The 17,195-nt window shown below is 36.8% G+C and overlaps 1 protein-coding gene across 8 annotated transcripts in view; it reads left to right on the top strand.

Moving 5' to 3' along the window:
• The window catches only part of NAV3 (neuron navigator 3), a 421,955-nt gene that overhangs the window by 379,388 nt on the left and 25,372 nt on the right, over window positions 1-17,195 (top strand). For 6 of the 8 annotated variants that reach the window (XM_054207726.1, XM_054207716.1, XM_054207692.1 and 3 more), the window contains 6 exons: window positions 2,472-2,495; window positions 4,845-4,922; window positions 12,196-12,279; window positions 13,905-14,016; window positions 15,330-15,451; window positions 16,035-16,055. In XM_054207726.1, coding sequence (XP_054063701.1) covers window positions 2,472-2,495; window positions 4,845-4,922; window positions 12,196-12,279; window positions 13,905-14,016; window positions 15,330-15,451; window positions 16,035-16,055 — 441 coding nt within the window. The remainder of the gene's footprint in view (window positions 1-2,471; window positions 2,496-4,844; window positions 4,923-12,195; window positions 12,280-13,904; window positions 14,017-15,329; window positions 15,452-16,034; window positions 16,056-17,195) is intronic. The other 2 variants (XM_054207745.1, XM_054207699.1) reach the window with 1 other exon arrangement.

Genomic DNA, 17,195 nt, shown 5'->3' with positions numbered 1-17,195 from the left:
ATTCAAATACGAGATTCAGAAGAGACATTTCATGATTTGCTGCCATTGCAATGAATAAGTCCAATGAGACAGAAATTTCTGCGTTCACTAGTATTTTCTGTATGTATTTGCTTTCTTCTTGATTTGCATTTGGGTTTTCAGGACTTACTTGAATAGACTGGAAATCTAGCTTGTAAGATATGCATGTAGAGGGACAAAGATTTGGTTTCTCAGAAAAGTATGCCACGTAAGCAAACTTAGTAGACTGTAGGATTGAAATACTGATTCAGTTTTGGCAGTGAATATATCTAGCTCTCTGAGAAGTTGAAAAAAAATGTGTGGTAGTGTAAATTATGATAGGTTGTCTCCAGTTTTAATCTCATCCTGCTCAGTAGGTGAGACACTGCAATTTGCACATATTTAGTTAATTGTTATATTTCTCGCACTGGCTCTCAGCATTAGCTACACTTAGAATCCCTAGACTTCATTAACTGTGCTAAGCCAAGCTCAAAGGAGATGTGTAAGGACAAGTCATTTGTATGTTAATATTTTAAGTCCTCAAAAAAAGAAAAAAAAAATCCTTTCAAGGATGGGATGCATGGATATGTTGGAGAAGTAGAGGAAGAAAAAAGATTATTTCCTTTTAGAGCATTTTGAACCGATGGCTGAGTGCTGGGTTACAATGGTGCCAGCATGAACTCTTAAGTAAAAACTGCTCAGATGTACTTGGGTTTTTATTTTTTAAGTTGATAGTATTCCTAGAATCCTATCCTTTCTCTTTGATTCACTTCTTGCACTGCCCACGAAAGTTGCCTTGTGGGAGCCACCTCTCAGCTCTGGGGGAGAGGCAACGCTTTCTTGTACAGTGAGGGACAATCTGGTAACAACATGCAGCACTGCCTTCATCCGCGGGGTCTGGTGGTCTAAGGACAAGGGACCATGTCCCTACATGGCAGTTTCAGGAAAAGGTCACCAACCCCAGTTTTTTATTTTTTTGTTTTTCTTCGTACGATAGAATTCATAAGGGGACGTGGTCTTTCTTCATCCCTTCGTGACTTTTCATGCACTACATCTTTGAAGAAAGAATAATGGGAATAGAACTTCTTTTTTCTTTTTTTTCTGAAGGCAGATCTCTTTTTTGCAAAAATACATCAGAAAGTTCTTATCAGTATATGTGTCGCATAAAATAAACATTATACTAAATCATTCCCATGTAGTGATGTATCAGGCATTACAGTAGTTTCAGCCAAGAGCAGCTCTAAGTGTTGCGCAGGGAAACACTGTAACACCACAGTCTTTTTAGTGACTGTTACTAGATAAACATGTATGGAAAGAGGCATTTTCTAAAAGTCTTCTCCCCCTACACCGGGTAAAGTAAGAAAACATATCTATAATAAATTATTAACATTCTAACAGCACAAAAGTTGGGCTTAATACAGGCTTAAAAAAGCTGCTACATTAATTTGTAATAACACAGGTACGGCCTGATGTCAGGAGATCTTCTGAGGAACTCTTACCTTGGGTTTTCTTAGCCTTTCTGGTGTTATTTGTAGCTAATTTTCCACCCACATTTTCCTTTTACTGTTTACTTCTCTTCCAGATAATGTTAGACTGCTTCTCTGAACTTGGGCCACCTCAGATCATGGCGGGGATTGGTTTCCAGTACATTAACCGATTCTTATTTAATGTTACAAAAGGATTCTTCTCTCACGGCACACCATTCCTTTCCATTAGAATCCCACTGAAGCAAGATTTCTCTGTCCACTGAATGCCTCCTAAATTAGACTACTCCCATGCTTACAAATGTAATCACTTTCAAAGGTTTGCCTTGCCATGGTTTAGTTTCTTAGCTTGTTGAAAAAGACTGCTGAGTAACTGGCATCGTTATATGACACAACACATAATAACATGGAAAATAGCTAAAATGTTAAATATCATTAGCAAGCTTAAGCTAAAACTTTAACATGCCTTGATAGCCCTTAATACTTTCCTCAGTACTCTGTATGGAAGAAATTACTTGAAAGTGCAACTCTCCTCACCTTCCCACCATATACGTTTTACTCGTAGCAGGGGTTAGTCTATTTTTGATATTGCTCAGTATACAGTAAAACAAATATAGTTCCAGGAGCCATAATAATCATTACAGTGTAAAAGTTTGCTTGTAACAGGCTAAGGCCCCTGCCGTGACAGGAGAGCAGATTTTCTTTTATATCTTAGAAATGTAGCTGCAGTTCCTGCAGTTCTGTTCCTGTTCTCCTTTTATCCACTGTTTCATGTTGTCGGTATGCTGGCAAACTCCTTGGGGTTTCAGCTGGAGCTTTGCCAAGTAAGTTGAAAAGAATTCCATTTATTGTTTTTACTGCATACCTTCCTTAAATGTAATGGATCCGTGAAACTATTCATTTCGCTTCAGTGTAGCTGGCTTTTATTTTCTATTACCACAATTATGTTGCATACTGTTTCTAAGCCATTTCTTCTTTGTTTTCTTCCAGGCAGAAGAAAAGGCACATTCAGAGGTAAAACCATTTCTTTGTTTCTATAGCTGCGTATTGTATTATAATATTTTAAAGTTTATTGTTTATCTGCTATGGCTAAACTGCTGAGTCGCTGGGGAAAAGATACCGTATGTCTTTGAACCACTTTTTGGAAAGTACTGCTAAAGAGCTGATGCAGCTTCTAGTGCACTAGAAGGTATTTTCTTCGCATCGTGCTGGAGAATGCCTCCTGGCTGAGGTTCTGAAAAGGTGAAAAGAATCGATGAGAATCAGGCTTCTGAGTGGAGGACTTGTGATAGGTCTGATTTCTGACTTAATACCTCTCTGTACTGGATCTAAGGGACTGTGCAATTCTAGGGAATGATGTGCTGCCTTTCAGGAGAAAAATACTTCAAATGTTCACTTTGAACTTCTCTCCCTTACATTTTGCATTATATTATATTTCTGAAACTGACCACTTTGATGGATTTCAGAGCAACGCAGATTGATTTCAGATATAAATCAAATCTGACGTGGAAAACAGCTTCTTTCGCCTCACAGTGTGTAAGAATGGGTGACAAGCCCGGGTCAGCAGCTGGATACAATTACAGCCTTTCTCCAAATGAAGTCCTGGTTGTATTAAAAGGGCACCAAGGAGTAGCAGCAATAAAATGCAGCACCAAGGGGTGCACTTCCACTTCACAGAGCTACATGCCTTCCAACACCTGCGTTCATGCTCCTATTTTTCCTGCTCTAATCAGAGAAAAAGTCAACTAAGAGGTATTTTGAGGAAGTTGCAAAAAATAAACATATTCTTCCTTACTTGCTGCAGTATATTTCAATACAATTTCTACCTGAATTTTCTAAGCTCTCTTCTCTGAAAGTTAAAGCAAAGGAGCTAAAGAACCATGCCATAGCTCAGAAGTGTAAATGACAATGATGACAATTCCCCTCTTTATTGCCCTTTATACAGGGCTGTATATAGAGGTGAAACACCATTTTATTCCTGCGTATTTCTACATGATGTTTTCTCAGTATCTAGGTCTGCTCTGTGATGCTCTTGCAGGAGATCTTGAACAACAGTTCATGAGAACTACCTTTGTATAGTTGCAGGAATATAACAAAAGTGTAGCTTAGGCGGGAAAGTCAAATAATTGCTATTGAAAAATAAAGAGAAGACTTGGAAACAGAAAAAGTGTCAGTCCAGGATGGAGAACAACTCAATAGTCTGTCTCCTTTGAGCTGTGTAAATGGCCTAGCTAATTTTGTATCATAGATGTACAGGAACTTGTTCATTCTTAAAGCTTGTGCAATATTCCCTGTTGGCTTTTCATGGGACTCATAAAATTAAAGTGCTGCAGTAGCCTTTACTAGTGAATGTTATGTGCTCCCTTTCTTAGGCTAGTTTTACACATATTACTTCTCTAATCTGGAATAATTTCTTTTATGTCTGAATATGAAAGTGGTTCCAAGTGAAATTCCATGCCCTTCTTAAGTTCAGTACAATGCCTGGAGTTCCTGTAAGATCTCAAATGAGCTTAAAATGATGCACAAGCTTCATGCTAGATATCTATCCTAGCTGAAATGTAAACAGATATTTTTTCTTAAGGATTCTGTTTTTCATTAAAGGATGCAGGAGCCTTGAATTACGTTTATTTTCATGTCAACAAGCACAGTTAAAGATTTATTTTTTTAAGTTGGCAAGCAAGTTTTTGAAGTTTATATAAGGTTTAAAGACGCTGCATGTTTGAATATCAGGGACTGCAGGAAGTATTGTGTTAGAGAAAAAAAATTTTACTTTAACTCATCTAACTTTAGACATCCGTGAAGCAAAAATCTGTGTCCGAGATAGTAATCAAAACCTTCTTCAAGCAAGGCAGTGGGGGAGTACTTTTTGGCACTTGATCTACTGAAGACATTTAGCATATGTGGGTTGCATCATGTCTACAGTCAGGCACAGTGAACCTCACCCAAATTCATTCAAGTTTCATAATCTCAGGCTTCGGCTTCATTCGGGGCTGCTATCCTTGATTGCACTAAGGATATGTTTTGAATGTATGGGATTTGGTAAAAAACCATGTCATTTACATGTGCAAACAGAGGATTGTACATATGAAGTAATTAAGCATTTGCCCATATGTGCTCCCCTACCTGGGATCAGAGCTCATACACTGGTTAAGTACAAGAAAACAGTTGGAGCAGCACTAGGTGCCAGTTTTTAATAATTTATATTTCTGAATAGTTCTGAGATTAAAATATGAAACTAAGACATTGTAAACCTATTAGTGGTCCCTTAAGAAAACAAACAAACAAACAAAAAAAAACTAAACCAAAAACCCACACCAAATGAAATTGCTGAAATGCTGACAGCAGTCTTTTTTTTTTTTCTAGCAAATTCAGAAACTACGGAGAGAGCTGGTTGCATCACAAGAGAAAGTTGCTACCCTTACATCTCAACTTTCAGCAAATGTAAGTATTTTTTCTTGTGATCAGAAACAGTACCAAAGAATACATTATCAGACTGGCTAATAGCTCTTGCTCAACACATGGTCTGGAAGACTTTTACTATTTATTTATTTTGGTGTTTTTCAAATTAATTATTTCATTAAATGTCCTCATTGCCTCAGCTTCGAGCAGAAGAAATCTTGTAATCAAACACAGTGGAAATGGAAAAGAGAGTTTCCACACTTTGGATGTGACAGCAGTCCTATCCAGTTCAGTTTCACTGTTTCCTCTGAATCCATTAAAAAAAATAGCCCCAAAGTAAGGAGACACAACCAAAGAAAGGGCATGATTTGCATATTCTGATAGAATTCACTATAATTTCGTTTCACAAATAGACAGATGTGGAGGGAAGATAGTATACAATTCTGTATAGAATCCATATGCTGCAATAACTGCGCTGATATATAACTGATGGAAACTGGGCTGTTTCACAGAGAGCTCTCTGGTGTTCCTTTCAATTGTCATATACTGGTAATAGCAGTTATTGAACATCTTATCAGAAAATAATGCCAGATAGGAAATGTGAGCTACAATCCTGCCTGGTTACTATGGTTTCAGATGAAGTTACTGGATAGTTACTGAACAATCTGTTGTATAGTGATTTTTAAATGCAATGCAGGATATAACTATAGTTACAATTCCCAAGGAAAGCTGAGATGCAGTTGCAAGAGAGTATCATTTTGCATTTCAAGAAAGCAGTTTCCTGATGTCTTGGGCAACCTATAGAGTCCTTTCTTCAGAACGTAGATGTACTGAGTATTTAGATCTATAAATATTGCCATTATTTTCAAGAAATGATTTCAGTTGGTGAAGTAGTCCTGTGTTCGTGTTGTGAGTAAATAGTCTCTAGCTGTGTGAAAGCTGCCTGTTCTCTGAGGACTGCCACACGTGAAAATGTGGAAGAGCTACTCTTAACACTTTCTGCTCTATTCCGATTGCTGCAGAACACCTCTGGGTGTTTGTACCTCTGTAGCCGTATGGGTTGACAGTCTGCTCTGAGTTCTGAGAACGAGCTAGTGAAGCAGACAATATTGGAGTCTTGCAATGTTTGTAAATTCAAAAGCGAGATTCCAAGTTGGGTTATTCATTTGGGAATTTATATTGTTATTTATAATATTATTATTTATAATAATATTATTTGTTTACATTTTGGCTTGGTTTTCACTCAAACTAATTCTGCTGCGTGGGTGAGAAATATGTTGTGTTACTCACGTTGTGTTCGTTGGGGATCTGGTCCCAGGTACTGCCTCTGGACTTCTGAACACCTAGTAAGAACGCCCACAGCTTTTCTACTGATCTAATTGGAAGGGTAACATTTTCAACGGGACAGTTAAAAAAATACATACATATGCGCCTGGTTTTGCCTGCCTAGAAGTATCGCATTTGTAAACCTGTATGTGCTTGTATGCATATATATACACATATATATATGTGCATGCATGCCACACGTTGTATAAAGGTTAATTTAATCACGTTCTTTTGACCGTGTCCCTCACCTTCTAATCCATCTCCATGGAGACACTCTTTAAACTCTAAACCTATAAGCAACCCTAAAGCTGATCCTTTTAGCACATGGGGGTTTTGAATGGTACCAAAGAAATCTTTCCTTTTTCCAAATCCCCAACATGTGGAAATTCCCTCAAAATTAAACTTGTCAGGAGCATGAAACTTAGAGGCTTCAAATTCTCCAGGCATGAACAAGGGATTTAAACACCCTTGCAATGAATACAATCTTAAAAGAAAAGTAGATATTACTAGATATTATAAGTAACTATTTTTGGGGATGCTGTCATGAGATATATACTTTACAAAACCAAAAATTGAAAAGTATTTCACAATAAGCCTGGTACTGGCTTCATTCTCTGCTATTCTGGTACAGAAGATGTAAAGCATAAAAAAAACACTTCCACATAACTCCAAAGGATCAAAAGAGACCCCTTAAAGATGTGTTAGTACTAATTCTGTCAGTCCTTTGAGTACTTTATGTAAATAAATTCTACGAAGTATCACTTAAACAGCAGGAATAAGATCCGGCTTGAAAACCAAGTGCATATACAACCTTTTAATTTTGATATAGCCTCTGAAATTTAGTCTAATTACAGAATTGATATTTAAATGCCAGTGATTATATACTTTTCATAAAAAATTATGAGAGTAACTAACAAATACTTGATTTAATTTGACAAACTTATGAAAATTCCAGATGGGCTTCTAATTTTCATGAACTTGTACTGTCTTAGCAATGCTTTACTTGCATGTACTCATTTGTCATTTATCTCCAAATCTGAGAGGCGTGCTTCACCAGCCCCTGGCATTTACAGGAGAAATAGTCCTAATCACAAAAGCTGGAATTTATCCTCAGAGTAGAAATCAAAACAATCTCGAAATGGATAATACTACTGCAACCCTCATTTTGAGTCACTTGTGCATGCCAGTAGGCTAAAACCTGAACGAACAGTAAGTCTAATGCAGAAAAAAGTTTGCTCTCTGCCTATCTTTTCTGTAGATAATCCATCGCTGGCAGGCAGAGAACTGTATGAACGGAATATCTTCTGCAGTGCCTTTGCTGAACAGGAAATTCCTCAGTCCTTTCGGATGCCTTTGCTATAAATGCATTCATTTTAGCCTTAGTCCTAAACTCCTCCAAATTTCCATACTTCCAGTGTCTGAAAATAGGCAGCACTTTTTTCCTCGCTGTGGTCTGGAGAAGGAAACTATTAATAACCAGAAATCTTGTTCCCTCATAGTTCATCTCAGGGTCGAGTTTGTTGTTACCATTTCCCTTTGTAGAGCTGCGCTAAAGTATTGTATGTGAGTGAAAAAAGAGCATCGTATTCATCTCATTTCAATACTATGTGTGTCTGTCTTTGCTTCACCACAAAAGATTGCTGGTGACAGTAGTACATGTGTCATTCAAAGGTTGTCAGGCTGAAATTTGACCTACTTCATCAAGCCTTTGCTCGATAATATTATTTCAGATCAAAATCTGTCAATTGGAAAGTACAGCATTTCTCAGGCAGTTTGGAAACCTCTGCTAAGACTTTTCTTATTGGGTTTCATTTATTATTCAGGTTTTGTTAGCTGGACTCAAGTACTATGCTTGATTTCAGCAGTTTATTTCATTTGATTAACCCCAAAGTGTTTTGCCTGCATATGATTAAATTCAAGCAGGGCCCAGCTGTTGTTTGGATGCTTAATTTACAGGTTTTTTCTGAGATTCCTGGCTTTTCCCCTGGCACCGGTTTTGATGTTGCTGAAGGGCAAATCTCAGTACTAATTAAGAAAGGGCCTGCTTTCAGCGCAGAAAGTGTCCAACCAGCAGACTTCCTACATGACTGACAAGGGCTCAAATTCCAGCAAGCAGCCTGAGCCCAGCCTGTTCGGAGGGATTTTATCAGTGCTTTGTACTGTATAAAGCCAAAGGGTGCGTGCTTGCAAACTGTAGTAGACCCAGGATGCCGGTAGAAAGCGGAGGGGGTTCGCTGGCTAATACTCTTGTTTGGCCAGCTCTGAACCACTATCCTACAGCCAAACAACAAGATAATAGCAGGCGGCGAACAGAAAAGGTCACCAGATGTACAGTTGCTTCTTGCAATCAGCCCGATCCCTTCTGGCCTCTCACACCTCCTTTCATTCAGCCGTGCCAGGTGGGAGGAAATTTATTTACTTACCTTTGTTTTATAAACCTGTACGCCGCAGGTCAAATCGCAAAGTTTGTCAGCAGGTATTCTTTGGATATGGCCACGTCATGTTTAGGATGGGCTGTAAACCTAAGAGCTGAGGTTATTTGGGGTTTGGCTGGCCGGGGTCCTTTACTAAGAAGGAAATGTTTAAAATCAAATCTGTCGTCTTAGCACTGAAGTGATTCCCTGAGCATATATCTCTTTGACTGTTGCCAATGGGAATTTCAGATGTTAACAGAAGTCAAAAATTAATCCATATGCAGTGGATCTACAGATTAAGAGGTGTATATCATCTATGTATCTAATATGTATATTATGTTAAAGATAGATATATTTCGCTGTAGGCACACTTCCAGAAATGCCCAGATACTTAACTCTGACTCCAGTATATCTGTCTCCAGGTACAAATGCTGCATTCAATTGTGAATATATATTTTTACTTTAGAATAGATGTTATTCAAAGCACATGCAGTATTCAAGCTATTTTGTGTGGTATTGGAGTGATCTATGCCGTGAATGAAACTACCAAATCTAACACAAATATTTCTAAGGTATGAGGGACTGGCTGTAACTTTAGAAAAGACTTCTCCTAAGTATTTTTATAAGAATGAAAGATTGTATCCTTTTGGATAAAGTGAATAGTCCTCAGAAACTGAAGATTACCGATACTTCCCCACCAATATAAATATACTGATAATCTAGCCTTTTTCAAATTAACTTTTATTGTTTTGTTACACAGTATTTCTTTTGGGACATATCTGCATAAGATTTCAACAAGTAGAAGTTCCCTAGAGTGCTGAATAAATAAACATTTGCTACCATGGGGAAAGGCTGCACAATTTATTACTCTGAATGTAAAATTAACAGTTTGTATTTCAGAGAAGAGTATTTTTTTGTAATAAACATTAAAGTGATGAACAATGCAATTGAAGGTTGTTTTCTTGAATAATTTTCAGTGATGGGCCTCTGAATTATATTTCTTTACTATGAACAAATCAAGACCTGATAGTCTTTATCTCAAATGAGTTAGGAAAGATCCATCATCTTGATCCAATTACATTTATGATGAAAAATTTTAGTGTGCTATTCCAAGAAGGTAATGTACTCTATCACAGGCTGAACTTTAGTAAGAATCCATAGGTGTGACATGGCTCTTTCTCTACAGACCGTCAGACAATAACTTAAGGGTCTCAGTGACCTTCAATGATGTTTTTAATTATGCTTTTTATTTCTTAATTTTTCTTACGAGTTTGTTAATTTTTCCTATAAGTTCCTTGCTGTTTATTCCTGTACAATATAAGCTGAAGTTGTAGCTATGGAGTAGGAAAATGCTTTGCACAAATATGCATAGTTAGGTACCAAAGAACTGTGGTTATTACAGTCTAATTGTGAGAAACGGACAAAGGCAATGCATAATTAAGCAAATGATTCCTCTCTTCAAGCCCTCATTCCCCGTTGTTATTCTCATGGTAAAGCAGAACCGCAGGCCATCAGCCAAGCCATAGATTTTTTTATGAGGCAGGGAGCAGTGAGCTCCATTAGTTTCCTGTTAAACACATGTCATAAAGAGGCATTTGGCTATAATTCTGTGGTAGTGCATCTACTTTGTCTCTGATTGTGTTCTGGGTCACTGGTCGTCATCTTTGGAACTAAACCACCATAAATTAGTCTGGATATTTTTAATATGTAGCTAATTTTTAAAGTGAAAAGGAAGTTTCAAAACTAGTCACTTTTATCTTATCATCAGAGGAATAAAGTAGTGAAAACAACCAAAGGCTGTAGTTTCCAAATTGGCTAGAATAACTTTTCATCAATTGACAGGTTTCAGACGTGCATTTGACACATATTCCAAATTAATTTTATTTAAATTTATAACTTCAAGAATAAAGACTAAGTTATAAATGTTAAAATAGGTAAACAACTACTAACTAATCCTTAAGAAATTGCATACGTATCTAGTCCTACGTTTATCAAAAGTTAGTCCCTGGGGTATCTATCCTTTAACAAAAGAATTATCCCTAAGGCATCCCTGCGGATGCAGAATACAGGTGGATACACCACTATACCCATAAGTAATTAAATAAATTATTTATTAAGAATATAATTTACAAGGAGGAAACTTTTAGTTAGTTTAATAAAAGGAGTTTACAAGATACTGAAATGTTTATAGCAATCTATAATGATTTGCAAAACACAAAAGCCACTTATCAGTATAACACCTCTGAAGTGGAGACACAGAAGTGGGACATTATTATATATATGAAATCTCTTTTTATTTGAAGTATAATATACAGAGCAAGGTGGCCAGAAGCTCTTTTCCTTCTCCTAAAGTGCATAACAGGATCCTTTTTGGACCATGTCTTTTTCTGATTATACCTGAGATTCAGTACAACCACATACATTTGAAGAATTTCAGCCATGCTTGTACAAGCATGCAAATCTGTAACTGAAAATTTGCCAGGCACTGTGTGTGCCTGTGCTGCTATAATAAAAAATAAATTTTCTCGTTGAAGAAGCTCAGTTAATCCATTTGTGCATATAAATATGTTGTTTGTGAGTTATATAGCCAAGTGTATTGTGGTGCCTCTGTTTGAAAACTTTGCCTATTACCACTTTTGAGATGGTAAAGAGAAAATAAGTATTTCCTTCTGCTTTCGCTATTTGGTGTTGTGAGAGGAGTGAATGGAATTTTATGGAATTTCATAAAGATTAAATTCTTACTTTCCCTTGGCTGTACAAGCTGGCTTAGCTTGTTGGTTTCTTTATGATCACTTGCCCTTCTTTGCCTACAAAGCTTGATGTCAGTTAGAACCAATGAAGAGTTCATGTATCGTTTGTATAAATTTTGCTTGCATGGAGTATAGGGTGAATATTGTTAGAAAATAAAGTGAAGCTTTAATATTTTTTAAATCTTTTAATCAGTTTCAACTTTATTTCTTTTATTGAGAAGTAGGACTTCCGATTTTCAAGATTTTATTTTATGTATACATTTGCACACACTTATAAATATTATATTTATGTTTTGTTTGTCTTTATTACTTTTATACACACAACACGCACACATATATAATCAATATAAGATGAATAGATAAGTAATGACCTTTTGTAAAACTAAATGTGATATTTTTTGTTTCAGTCTCAGAATCCCTCTGGAGTGTTTCATTTGTGAGGTTAAAACTTACCTTTTAAGATAAAGTACTTGAATTCCCCTTTTTGATGCGTTCAGTAATTGAAAATAATTGTTCCTGGACTTCTGTTTGGGAGCAGACTTCTTTTGGCCAATATATCAGTAAACTCAAAGCAGGACATTAAATCCATAATTCATTTCCAGGCAGAGATACTTGAGCTAATCTCCTTGGGGGCTAAAGAAGCCGGGGGAACACAGGGCTCACTTGGCTGCTTCGCCTGTCCAAGTTAGCTCAGTTTGAGTTTAAAACTAATAGAAAAGAGCTGGAGAAGATGAGCTTGGAGGGAAAAAAAATTTAAAAAACCAAATAGATCTTGGAAAATTGTCTCATTGTCACAATGAATGTTGTCTTCTGTTTCTTTCACAGGCTCATCTAGTAGCAGCTTTTGAAAAAAGCTTGGGAAATATGACTGGCCGGTTGCAAAGTCTAACAATGACAGCTGAACAAAAGGTATGTATACAAAAGCAGATGCTTTAATGTGGAAAACAGTCAGCAGATTATATTAGAGTTTTGTTTAAAAAACACTGAAAGGAAACAGGGACAGCTGTGACAATAAGACAGACAGACCTTTCTCTAATGGCCGTTTCGATCAAATCTTCATAAAGTTCCAAGAGAATTGAACTGTGCAGCATCGGGTTTATACAGACAATATCATAGAATAGTTTGAAGATAAAATCTTTCGTTTCCAGATTTAATTAAAACATATGGGACTCTAGGTTTAATCTGTACTGAAAGATCCCGTAACAATGACTGATCATAACCTGCTGGAGAGCTTCATTCCAGCCTGCCGGTGCTGTTAGAATAATAGAATTATGGGAAGGGAAAAACTTTACGTTGAGAAAAATTACTCCATTCAGAGAGTTGATGCAGGTTAGGTATCGTATTCATGAGTAAACAGTTTTGGCTTTCACTGTGCTGTTTTGACTGTTGGGGAAAAAAACCAAAACCTGATAGGTAGTAAATTTGATGTGAGCCTTTGTACCAAGCTCAGGATTCAGAGATTGCTTAGCACCTTGCAGGACTGAACTTCAGCTTTCTGCCCTTATTCATTTTGAGCAGTATCCCATAAGGAGAAAAGTCTCCTTGAGCCGAAGTGTGAAAGAAACTGTGTATCAGTGAGTTATTAGTCACCGCTAGAGTCAGTGTAGCTGTCTATAAAAATAATATTTCACAGTCTGGTTGAGCACCAACACATGAAATATGATAAAACTCATTGTGAACTAGATAGAAAATATTTGTATTGCTTGCTTTTTTTCATCTTAAGCAAAAAAACACAATGGAATTTTCTTAAAACAAAACTTTTGACTATTTAACAAAGCATAATTTCCCTCAGAAGGTTTTCTTTCCAGAAGAGGTTAAGCAGTGTCATTGAAACAGATCATCTCCAAGCTTCTTTCCCAAAAGATTTGGAACATGTTCTTTTCCGTCTCTTCTTTTCTCTATTGTTGAAGTTAAATTCCTTTAATCCTCATTATATAAATGTGGGCTGGAAGGACAAGTTTAATGCAGCAGTAATAAAAGCATTTTTTAATTAAAATTGGCTGTGCATTCTAATACAGAACTTTCTGCACTCAAGTGGAGTAATTTTACTCCAACTTGCAGGACGGTTGCTATTGAACAGAGTTTTTTTAATTGAATTATTATTTAGCACATTAAATCTTTTGAAAAATACACAAATTCAGGTTGAGATTCTTCCATGAAACAGTAGCCTCACATACGAAAGGAAGTAATTCAAATGGTTTTATTATCTTTTGGAACAAAATTGTTGGATTTCTCTTAACTTTATAATGAATATTCAATTGAGACCCTTTATAAATAAGCCTTTATTCAAAATGTTTTGTTTTCCTTAAAAATCACATGATCGCTTTTTAGAGAATAAATACAAAAGTATATGTTAGTTGATTTTAGTATCTTTGGAGAGAAAATATGCATTCTACTTAGTTGTTGCCCTTATGTTCACCCAAGCAGTCCCATGAACTTCGGTTTGACGACTCTTATCTTGTCATATGTTTTTTAGCTTAGACAAACATTGTTCTTGTGCCATATATTTTGAGCTCTCTTTGCTCTTCCCACAGGAATCTGAGCTTATAGAGCTAAGGGAAACCATTGAAATGCTGAAAGCCCAGAATTCTGCTGCGCAAGCTGCTATTCAAGGAGCCTTGAACGGTCCTGATCATACCCACAAAGGTATGTTTTTGTCACTATTAAAATAAATGCAGAGTTTCTCCCAGAAAAAAAAAAAAAAAAAAAAGCTAAGTCACTACTTTTCTGTTGTTTTGGGGGCTCTGTTGCAAGGGCAAGCACATTCTGCAGTGCATGGTAGGCATACTTGTGGCATTTCCAGAGCTGGAAACCTTGCATGAGCTTCCTGTTTGCCAGAGTTCCTGGAGCCTTGTCACCTCAGAACTGGGTGGCCAGGAATTGCTTGCTGGGTTAACCCCGTCGCTGCGGTTGTATATTGAAGTACACCCAAGACACTAATTAAGTCTTATGGTAAAACATGGTTATAGCTGGGAAATCCAGTGTAAGCTGTAGCTCTAAAAATCAGTGTACTCCTTGTTAAGAGATGGACTGACAACAGCTCAGCTCCTTCACGAGGTGCTAAATCAGTGCAGGAAAGCAGGGATTTAAAATTTCAGATTCTGAATTAATTTCTCGTTGCAGTTAGGCAGAAGTCACATGATAAATATATACTTCAAAAGTGTCTGTTGATAAGCAACAGCAAAGGAATTACTTGAAGAAAATAAATAGTAGCAGCATTTATTTTTGACAGTGTCATTGATCTTTCTTTAAAGAGGTCATTATTTAGATGTTTGCTTTAAGGTCATTTCATTGCATGACTTGAGTATAGCAAAGCTGAATTCTAGGAAGTAAAAAATAATCAAAAAAGTAATTTCCCTTGGTATTAGTGGGTATGTTCTGCAAGAATATTTTCCAGTGATTAAGATATAGTTATCAGAGACTTTTAAGAAATAGAAACTCAAATGCCTCACCAGCCATTTCTAATATTCTCCACTTCTTGGTTATTTGGTTTCATTCATTTTTAATGAACTCCTGCCTGCTTATTTCCATCATGGTATATTAGAAAGTAGCATCTGAACGCTGATTAGGCCTGCTACAAGTCAAGTAGCACCTATTCTCCTCGGAAAAAGAACACCGGTACCTGTGACAGCAAAAAGTCAAGTAATCCATCTGTAACAGAAAGTGCTTAGCTACGAGGTTACGCCTGCATAGATTACTGTGCAGGGTCCTTGCCTTCATCCCAATAAGACCCCAGTTTGGAGAAGCTCCTAAGTGTTAACCTGATTGTATGCATCCCCATTCACCACTGTGTGGTCTCTCACAGGCTACAATAGCTTGAATCCGAGCCACTGCAAGCATCAATGTTCATTATGTTCATCTAGACTCCCTTTGAGGAGGAAGAAGCTACATAAATACAAGAATGATTATTATATTGAAACAGAGAACAGATGGATTTCACTGTAATTTCTTTACTTTAGATTTACGTATAAGGCGGCAACATTCTTCAGAAAGTGTTTCCAGCATCAACAGTGCTACAAGCCATTCAAGCATTGGCAGTGGTAATGACGCTGACTCCAAGAAAAAGAAAAAGAAAAACTGGGTAAGTGCTTATCAGGTTTAAACCTATCTTTTAGCTATTATGTCATTTCCTAGTGCCTGAGCAGCATAATGGTCCATTTCATCTACAATATTCTTGTGGGGCCAGACAGACACAAAGCAATTCACGTGTATCCATACTGTGACACTACCAGCAAACTAAAAATTGTTGATTATCAGCTGTGAATTATTTGCATAAATCAGGATAATTAAAAAATAAGTAAATAAAAAATAGCTGTTATGACCAAAACCATCTCTGGGCCACATTGAAACTCTGATTTTTCTTCAGTCAGAGTTTGATTCAAAGACTTCACTCGAATATGTTAACCAGCTATGAAGGGAGTTGAAATCTCTTAAGAATTCTCATGTAAAAGTAGTATGGTGTTTAAAGAAATTAAGATGCTTCTCAACTGGAATACACAAATACCACATAGCACTAAGGGTTTAATCAAATACTTTCAGTAAATAATCAGAAAATATGTTTTTGTTGTTTTAAAAATATTACCTGCATAAACATTTGTTTTAAAATACTGCTCAGCCTTCATTCCCTTGATTTGTAATTCCACACTCTTTCATGTTTCTGCAAGGTGAACTCTAGAGGAAGTGAGGTGAATATAAACCATGGAAAATTTGGCATGCATCTATAAAGAACCCTATCTTGGCATGATTGCTATTTATTTTGGCAGTAGGCTTTTATACTTTCTAAAAACAAATTATCCTGTATGTCTTCTCAGTTTGTCTCTATTCATTTTAATCTCAAAGTTTAGGCTATAGAAAGGGGGAGTGTAGCCAAAATCCATTTCTTTCTCGTTAGATATCATGAGCTGGAAAGGACTTAAATAATGTTTCTCTGATCAGTGGTCACACTCCCCACTCTCGAAGTATATCATGAAAATAACATGTTTGAATACCTCATTTTTTATAGAGGAACCAGTTTGTCATTGAGTTCTATACAATTTTAATCAGAACAATATTCTGAAAATAAAAACAAAAATCAACCATATTTTTCCTTAGATGAACAATTTCTGTATTTAGATAAAGGTATCAACGAATGGGCTAGTTAAAATTTACTGCAGACAAAACTGTTGTCGTCTTGGCTCCTGAAATAAATGGCTCTTTGGCTATTCTGTCCCTTTTCAATACTGGGTAAGAGCTTCTAGAGGGAAAAGGCAATGCTTGTACGTTCAGAGATCTTACTACTCTAAACGAAACTGCAGCAAAGAGTATATACCTTTCAGCTAACATTCTTCTCAGCAGTACAAAAAAGCAAGCCTCATGTCCCAGCTTAAATCCTCTTGCTTGTGATCCAAACCGTAGCATTTGCATAGTTTGGCCATTCAAATTTTTCACGGGGAAAGTAAATTGGCAAACCCAGTAAATTGGACTTGTCTTTTGATTTCAGCATTTAGAAACAGCAGGTTCTGGCTGTACCTAGATGCAAAGTGGTTATTTAAAGCCAGCCCTTGGAGGGAATGCCATGGGAATGGGATTCCACTGGGGCTTAATGGTTTTAAATGAGCACCCCTCTCCCATAGCTGTACCACTCGGTCCTGCACTTTTTCCATAGCATTATGTTTGCGCTGCGCTGGATTAATAAAGTCAAAACAAAGCACCGTATCATGTTTTTAGAGATACCGTGTTGCATATGTTAATACCTTGCTTCTGTATACTGACCTCAGGCAGTGGCTAGGATGGCATCTGCAAACTAACTCTTCGAAACATGAGCTGCACGCAAATTGCCATGACAA

This window comes from Rissa tridactyla, chromosome 1 (genome assembly GCF_028500815.1).
Source record: "Rissa tridactyla isolate bRisTri1 chromosome 1, bRisTri1.patW.cur.20221130, whole genome shotgun sequence".
NCBI lineage: Eukaryota > Metazoa > Chordata > Aves > Charadriiformes > Laridae > Rissa > Rissa tridactyla.
This window is presented reverse-complemented; position numbering and strand designations above follow the sequence as displayed.